The sequence below is a fragment of the Pocillopora damicornis genome, chromosome 1 (assembly GCF_964200805.1).
Source record: "Pocillopora damicornis chromosome 1, jaPocDami1.2, whole genome shotgun sequence".
In the NCBI taxonomy this organism is placed as follows: domain Eukaryota; kingdom Metazoa; phylum Cnidaria; class Anthozoa; order Scleractinia; family Pocilloporidae; genus Pocillopora; species Pocillopora damicornis.
Window position 1 is genome coordinate 23,972,209 of NC_142670.1, and position 8,149 is coordinate 23,980,357.

Sequence of the window (8,149 nt, forward strand, 5' to 3'; positions counted from 1 at the left end):
TCTTTCGTAGACTATCTATTTCGCTCATCGATTACTGTATATCTTAGAGGACCCATGTATAGACTCTCTATTTACCCATGATGATAAGGTCCCTTTGAGAGACTCCATCTTACCAGGTATTATAAGGACCCATATATAGGCTGTCCTTTTCATAAAAAAATATGATGTCCTTCCCTCTATTTTACTGTTCATCATTAGGACTCATTTGTAAACTCTTCATTTCGCCGTACACTATAATATTCTTTCTAAAGACTCTCTATTTTCCTGTTTCTCACAGAGTCCCTTTCAGAGACTTTTTAGTTAACTGTAGTAAATTACCAGACCCTATCGGTCCTAATCTACTTCTCAAGTATTCCAATTTACTACAAAACATTTCAAGGCTTTTGTAAGAGACTCTCAGTAACACCATGCAATTTAACAAGGCCCCTTTTCTGAGTATAAATAATCGGTCATAATAAAACAAAATTCGAAAGACATTTTGAAATCAAGAAACAAGGTCCTTAATACAGAAAGGAGTTTAGACTTCCATTGAGAACCAGGGATGCTGGAGAACTTGTTTAAGAGTTGGTCGCTGATCTGCTTCGGGGTTCAACAACATGTATACAACATTCTTGACCTCTGTTTTAAAGACAAAAAACAGATAATTATTGATTTGAATCAGATTTTCACGGGAAATGCCCTCAAAATCACTGTATTATCTCTAAGGACTTTAAGGGTCGCGATCTCTTGGAGCTGAAAGGAAAAAAATTCGAAACCCGAAGAATCTTACCCCAGGTTATCTCAATGGCCGGATTTGATCTGAATAGTGTAAATGGAGCCATTTCATTTGTATCAAGGCAAAGTTTTCCCGAAATCATCCTCAGCTAGCTTGGATGGCGATAACCATCAATGACCCAATAACAGTTCTTATAGACCTTGATCGATAATTGAGGGCGAAGATGTCCGACCATCATACCAGAATTTCCGAATACTTTTAATTCCAGTAAGAGCTCGTTATGATACTGAACAGTTGAACACAGAGAGTATAAGTGACCAAACTAATACACACCTGATGAAAAGTGTTGAGGTATTCTGGGCTCCATGCTTAGGCAATGTTGTGGTTTTTCAAATGCAGAAATAACTGGTGACAACATATCGACCAAGAGGATTCCCATCGCCCACACAGTTGCCTCGCAACCGTCATATTTACTTGTTTTCATGAATTCAGGGGGCATATATTGATTCGTACCTAAAAGAAAATTTTTGATAGTTAATAAGTTATCTAATACCAAAAGCCTGAAGAGAGTTTATAGGTTTACTTAAGAATAAAGGGGAAACAAACTCTCTTGCCGTCACGTGGCGTGATGCTAAGTGTTATTTAATTGGAATGATATATGATGTCATAAGACGCAAAATCAGGATCAAGAATATCAGCAATAATAAGATACGCAAAAATAAAGAGGCTAAGTTCGAGGACTAAAGGGTCATTTTCCCACAAGATCTGTCAACTGGGCTGGCCTTCTTTCTGAGATCGTAGATGTTTGGATGCCTGATTAATCTTCATCATGCGGATTTGACACCACTCGTAACAGATTTCTCTGATGGAACAGTTCTTACCTCTAAAGCTTTCAAAAGGCTCTTCTTGTATCTCAGATGCCAACCCAAAGTCAATCAACTTCACTTCATCATTTGTCAAATCCAGCAAGATATTTTCAGGCTTGAGGTCGCGGTGTACAACACCTTTTTCTTCGCATTTGATGTTAGCTTCCAAGATCTGAGTGAAGTATCGTCTCACTTCATCTTCTGACAATAGGTTTCCTGCGGAGTTACGGTCCTGTATGACGTCAAAAAAGTCTTTGCAGGATTCTGGTCGTTCCATAACATAACAGTAATGTTCTTCTGTAAAGATGAGTTGGTAGATTTCGATGACGTTTGGGTGACGCACTCGACTCATCAGATAAGCCTCAGCCGGGATTTCTCTTCCTCTCAGCTGTAACAAGGGAGGGGAGAAAGGATATGAGTTTCAATACAATTCAAACCTACTCTTAATAAGTTTCAGTTAAAAACTAAATGACAACAGGAGTCCATTGGTTATCTGGATAAAACAGCTGTGATACATGTTTATGCAGCGCCATCAAAGACAAACAAGAGTCTATAAACTGTCATAAACTCTTGAGACCAATCAATATTTCGATCGCATTTTTCGAGAATGCAATGGTATCTGTGACGGTCCGCAGTCGAGACCAAGTTTTGATTCTCGATCAAGATAAATTCGATGTTTATTCATATGAACGCAAATTGATTGGTTGAGGGAAGAGAAATTCGCGCAACAAATAAACATCTTTATGAACACAAGACAACAGGCGAACGATGAACCTATTCACTGCAATTCATGATTATCCGCTCCAAAATTTCCAATCAATCCCAACCTGCTTGTATCAAACACAGAATGCAAAGTAATTTCAGGTCTTGAATCATTTTAATTTCTCCGTTTCAAAATTATCTCTCGGATGACGTTCATGGCCGCTGAAGTTCTCCCCTAGACACTACACAATAAGATTTTTATTGTCATGGTTATTTCTGTGATCCATGTTGTTTAGCAGCAGAAACCAAAATACTGACACACATTCCCTCTTACATAAACTTACAACTTACATTCCCTCTTACATGAACTTAAACTTGCACTAACCTTTTTAAATTCTTGCACGGAGCTCCTCTTTACAAACTTGAGCGCCACCTATGAAAAAGGGTTAAGTGTTGTTAATTACCTCATGCATACACGCCAAAGCCACGACCACCAGCTCCCTGGATACCACACTTCTTCCCCCTCCTTTTTTCCCAACTAAGGAAGCTCGGTTCTATTCAATTTCCAGTTACAATTCTCACTCTCAAGTTACTGAGGTGACACTCGGGTAAAAATTAACTGTCTCGCCAAAGAACACGAGTAAATGAACCCGTGCCAAGCTTTGAGTCCCACCATTTTCTTTGAGATTTAGAGCTCGTCTTGAAACTCATTCTTTTCTTATTTCAGCATAAGTGTAACGTAAAAGACACATACTGGTTTATCATCCGACTTGCGAGTCGCAGCAACTACTTGACCAAATGAACCAGATCCAAGGAGTTTTCCTATCTCGTATTTCGCAAGATCAGCTACAATTGGAGCGAAATGAGCAATCGATCAATTCATCACTATCATTATTAGGAAAAACAACTTAGACATAAACAACAACTGGCGTAGGCGTGGACATAATTTGCCAATAAGAGTAGAGTGGGGAGTGGGGAGGAGAGCTCCCTCATTAATATCTTACTTTTGTTAGTAGCTTTCATACTGTGGCGAGTTGTCATCTTTTTTCTTGACCGATGAGGGAGTTATAAAACATGGGGGATAGTGTCCGTGACTCGCCTTCGACCTCCACAGAAAAAGTTTATTCAGGAAAAGGAAGGACGTAATCTCAGTAATAGGAAAATGGAATGAACATACCATTAGAAGAGGCCAGTTCCTTGATGTAGTCAGGAGGTTCAGTATTTTTAACTTCTTCCACATAACTGCCGTAGTTTGGCTCATAACTTGGTGACCATAATGGAGAATGACAATCTTTCAACCAGTCGGGCTCATCAGGGTCCTAAGAACATAAACACATAACTGTGATGACAGCTACAGAGAAATGCTTCAAGTCCTGGAAAACTCTGAGGACAAAAAAGGTCTGGTGTTGTTAAAATGTGGTGAAGAATCGATAAAGCAGATTTATGAAGTCTGTTTCCTTCAGAGATCAAAACTTATACCCTTAAGGGGAGAAGTGAATAAAATTGAAAGACTCGCTTCCAAAGCCCTTGTTATGAAGTATTTTCCAAGTGTACTCTACAAACGAGATCAATCTCCATCTTAAGTCCTCTCTCCTTAAGTCATACTCTCTTTTATGATGCCCGAGTCTTCGTTTATCCTGGTTGCTATAGACTACAAAACTACAGGTACTTTGTTGGGCATGACAAGTTTCCAAAAAGTTTGTTTTGAAATTATTCCCAACCTTCTCAAAAACTGATTAAATTACAAGAAACAAACGGAACACAAGCATTTGTATCGTATTTAGGCGCCCAATCAAGGAAAAATGAATAGGTGATAACCATTAGCATCGAACACTCTTTTGCCATTCTGGCATGAAATCTAGAAAATGGATAAAAGTGCTCGATGTAACCTTAATTATCTACTTTTTTCTTCTTTACCTCATAAGCCTCATAATCGGGTAATTCTTCACTGGTTTTGTTTTCTTGCTGTGAGTTACCCTGACGCCTGGCTTCCGCACAGCTCGACCTTTTTCTGTTAAGGTAAAAGAAGCAACAGTGTTAATCATCAGTTGAATTACATACTATTTTCAGCAAATCATTTTGTTATTTACCTTGATAACTTGTAACCGCTATCATGACTTTCTTGTTGTCGTTTCCCGAGGGAAGCCTGTAAGGAAATAAGAAAGCAAAAATATGCTTTCTCAGTTGGTGTGAAATCGACGATTGATATTCACCTCTTACATCAAATTGTATAACAAATTTTTTCATAATCAGAAGTTTATGCTGGATTACAATATTTTATTTTGCTCCTTTTGAGCGAGTACAACAGATAGTTCAATGTTCATTTAACCGATTGAACATTTTGATAACTTATTCAAACGAAAGTTTGAACACTCAATCAGTTAAACATTTACTTACCCTGCTCTCGTTTTCAGTTCGTTTTCTTTCAGCAAGGGGATCACATTCTGCTTTCCGCTTTCTAGAGGGTCGTTCCGAGTTAATTACAGTCGGATCTACATTTGCATGTTCTCTTTCAGGTAAATTTGGTTCATTTGAAACTTTTTCTGAAGAAATTCCGCAGTTATTGCTCTCTTGCAAGTAACTGGTGTGAGGCACGATGCCTGCACAGTTGGATTTTTCCCTAAGAAAATAAGTGAAATATTGTTGTGATAAAATTATCAACTCATTTGGAGTCGTTAGGTAACTAGTTGATGAGCGTATACGTTTCGTGTTTCCTTTCATTCACACTTCATATTTCCTGGAAAATTTTTTTTGAGACGTTTTTTTCATTTTTAGCCAAAATGCGCTTTAATGTTCTCACTCTGGTGAAGAAGGAGATATATAATTGAAAGAAAACATGTATTTCTCGAAATTTGGAAGAAAACCGTGCCATTCAGGAAGACTCTTCAATGTTTGTTTCCAAGACAAGTGACGCCTGCGTTTCCTGGCAACGTCTTCAACTGGCTTACACTCGCATTCTGTGGCAACTTTCCAAATATGGTCAAACGCAAGCAAAGCAATGCGAAGTTACAAGTAACTACTTACCTTCCTGACAACCGGCGTAAAAAGTAACTAGTGAGGGCCTTCAATGCAATTATTTAATGCATATCAAATTCAAAAGTTGACAATTTTTTATTTACCTCGGTAGTTGAGGACTGCAGACGAATCGTTGAATCTTCAGAAAATTCTACAAAAACAAAGAAGAAAAAGATTTGAAAATTTGTCACCCTCGCTATAAAGATTCATAGATTCCTGAAAAAGACTAGAAAAAAAATTAATGATGAAATTAACTTCACAAGCTGCGCTTCCGCGCGTTACTTCAAGAACTCAAACATTTTCAATTAGTTCTTCTCCGCTGATCCTACGATATTTTCTAATTGTTAATTGTGTCAATACATTTCAATTAGAAAATCCTGACAAGTTAACAACTACTCTTACTTGTTATAACTTACCTCGATCTCCTTCTCTGTCTGTTTCCTTTTACTCTCTGCAAGGGAATCAGTTCCCGCTTTCCGCTTTCTAGAGTTTTGGCTTGATTTCCGAATCGGATTTTCATTCATGTTTTTGTCTTGACCTGACCTCGCCATCTTTGAGAAGCGTGGAGTTCTCTTAGGCATGCTCGATCAGAGTTAGTGAATCAATAAACTCAACCTTTATTGCGATCAAATTGTGTCCGTAAACTTTCTTTGCGCTCACGGCCAGCTAGCTAGTAAACAACTGTTATGTTTCTGTGGAGGACTTCCAAACTACAGACCTTTGTGACGTGTTTTTGACGTTTCGCGCGCGCTGAAAGGTACGAAGAGCGCGTGCAAGATACAACTCTTTTTGTAAAAGTTTTCTCTAAAGATCTTAATAATCATTAATTGAGTATTTTGGCCTATAGAAAGAGAGAAATTAATAGGAACTGTACGGTAAATTTAAAAAATTTCCATCTAAAACGTCGACCTTTGCACCAATTTATAAACTTGATATAGTCTAAAGCTCTTCCGGCTTAAAACGGAATTCTTGAAGAATGTGCCGTTTTGACTACTCTTAAAACAAAGCAGTTTCACTCACTTTATTGAAAGAAGTTCGTGACAAAGCGCAAGAAGACGCCTAATTCTCGCCGCTTTCCATAGCCGATTTCTTTTATTTGCGAGACTGACTCGCATAGCTGTTGACGCTTATTTTGCTTTCTTTAGAAAGAAGCAACCAGGACGTGATTTGAATTCTGAAGTTTAAGTAAGACAGAGATGCTTCGATGATATGAAGAGAACTTTTTTCCTCTATAACGTGGAGCAGTAAAGTAACTTGCAAGACCTTTTCACAGTCCAGGAACGCACATATCTCATGATTTTATTTTCTAGAAGTGAAATAATCAACCTTGCGACCGTTCATCCGTTTCAATAATGTCAAATTCATGCTTTTTCTCCTGACCAGTGAGTGTGCGATCATCGTCGGCTTGGGTGAAGGGATTGATAATGAGCGCAGCGCAAGATTGCGCATAATGTTGCTATCACGAAAACTAAGATCGTGACGTTCACGAGAGGTTTCTATTCCAAAATAATTGGTCACTATCCAGTCCATCCTTTGAATTTACTTCCATGTTCCCCTTTACATAAGCAGTATGGTTGTGATTCTTTCAGAGGACATTGGTATTTTCTTTATTTCTATCTGGACTAATCATAACTATTACAATTTCCTCGAATGTGATTTATGCATGAGCTACTTTATATTTCACTTATCATTCTGTACAGTTGTAATCGGACAGTACAATCGGATAGTTGGCTGTAATCGGACACCTGTAATCGGATAGTTGAAGCAGCCAATCATACTAAGTCCACTCAGCTAAATCCACTTATGACAGAATTGACCACAATAACTATAACAATAACCACTTACCCTGAAAAAAACTGGGAAATTTCCAAATTTTTTTCTTTAGACATTGTTCCTACTGGAGATGTTTGTCCTAAATGTATTTTTTTCGGAAATTGTAATGGTTAAGATTAATTGGTAACAGGACTTCGTTTCGTCCAATTCTGTCTGTTACTCGTATTATTACAGACCAAATTAGACTCCACTCGGTCTTATTACCATTATCAATGAAATCGATAACAAAATTCTCGAACGTGATTGGTTAACACCAGCCCGATTTGAGCACTAATAGGACAGTGAACGCGTCATGCTTGTGATTGGGCAGTGCAATTAGGCCGTTAAAAAGACAGTTAACACGTCATTCCTGTGTTTGTGAACAGAACACGTCGTGTGCGCGCACTGTTGTCTCACATTTCGCCGTGTAACTTGAAGTTTTATTTTTTATGAAACCAAGTATAACCGATGTCTAGTTTTCTAAATCTCGAATTTTGTCATAGTTTTGATTAATTGGTAACAGGACTTCGTGTCGTCCAATTTTGTTCCACTCGTATGATTACAGACCGCATTAGACTACACGCAGTTACCATTACTAATCGATCGATTGATTGACTGTCGTATAAAAACTGCTGGCCTTAAGGGTGCGTTTGAAAACTTCGAAGGGCACATTGTGTCCGTAAATCTGTCGAATTGCCTTTCAATAAGTCTCTAAAACATGCGTTGATCTTTGATAGAACTGTTCAAGAAAGTTATCCACTAAAAGCTGTAAAGGCTGTCCTCCCTTGAGTACTGCGATTTTTTTTTCTCCCTACCCTTGCTACTGGGTGCTCTTGATAAACATTGCTCTAACACCACCATTTCTAATTTAGCTATTATCGATAAACCCTTAGGTAAAGAACAGTGGATTTCTTTTTCCAGTCTCTGCCTTCTACTCCTCAGTTTTGTACATACGCACTAAAGGATTCGTATAATTCACGACTTCTCCCCAATGAAAGGGCCTTGAGGGTCTCTTTGCATTCATGAGGGCGCCTTACAA

General features: G+C 38.2%; 1 protein-coding gene across 1 annotated transcript; it reads right to left on the reverse strand.

The window, feature by feature from the left end:
- Positions 1-226: 226 nt before the first annotated feature.
- LOC113678712 (serine/threonine-protein kinase pim-3-like) lies at positions 227-6,025 on the reverse strand. The gene is made up of 12 exons (XM_089181930.1): positions 5,701-6,025; positions 5,596-5,635; positions 5,403-5,449; positions 4,681-4,903; positions 4,374-4,429; positions 4,201-4,294; positions 3,461-3,602; positions 3,038-3,129; positions 2,669-2,716; positions 1,597-1,969; positions 1,049-1,228; positions 227-618 (listed from the first exon to the last, which is right to left on the reverse strand). The coding sequence occupies exons 1-12, from the start codon at positions 5,877-5,879 to the stop codon at positions 518-520; spliced, it is 1,575 nt and encodes a 524-aa protein (XP_089038056.1). The 5' UTR covers positions 5,880-6,025; the 3' UTR covers positions 227-517.
- Positions 6,026-8,149: the final 2,124 nt, after the last annotated feature.

Excerpts from the sequence above, each read along its gene's own strand:
- LOC113678712 (XM_089181930.1), bottom strand. The coding sequence starts at position 5,879 with ATGCCTAAGAGAACTCCACGCTTCTCAAAGATGGCGAGGTCAGGTCAA. Across the intron at positions 5,450-5,595 it reads GAGAAGAACTAATTGAAAAT|AATTTTCTGAAGATTCAACG; the intron begins GTTTGAGTTCTT and ends TTGTTTTTGTAG. Across the intron at positions 4,295-4,373 it reads AGCGGTTACAAGTTATCAAG|AAAAAGGTCGAGCTGTGCGG; the intron begins GTAAATAACAAA and ends TTACCTTAACAG.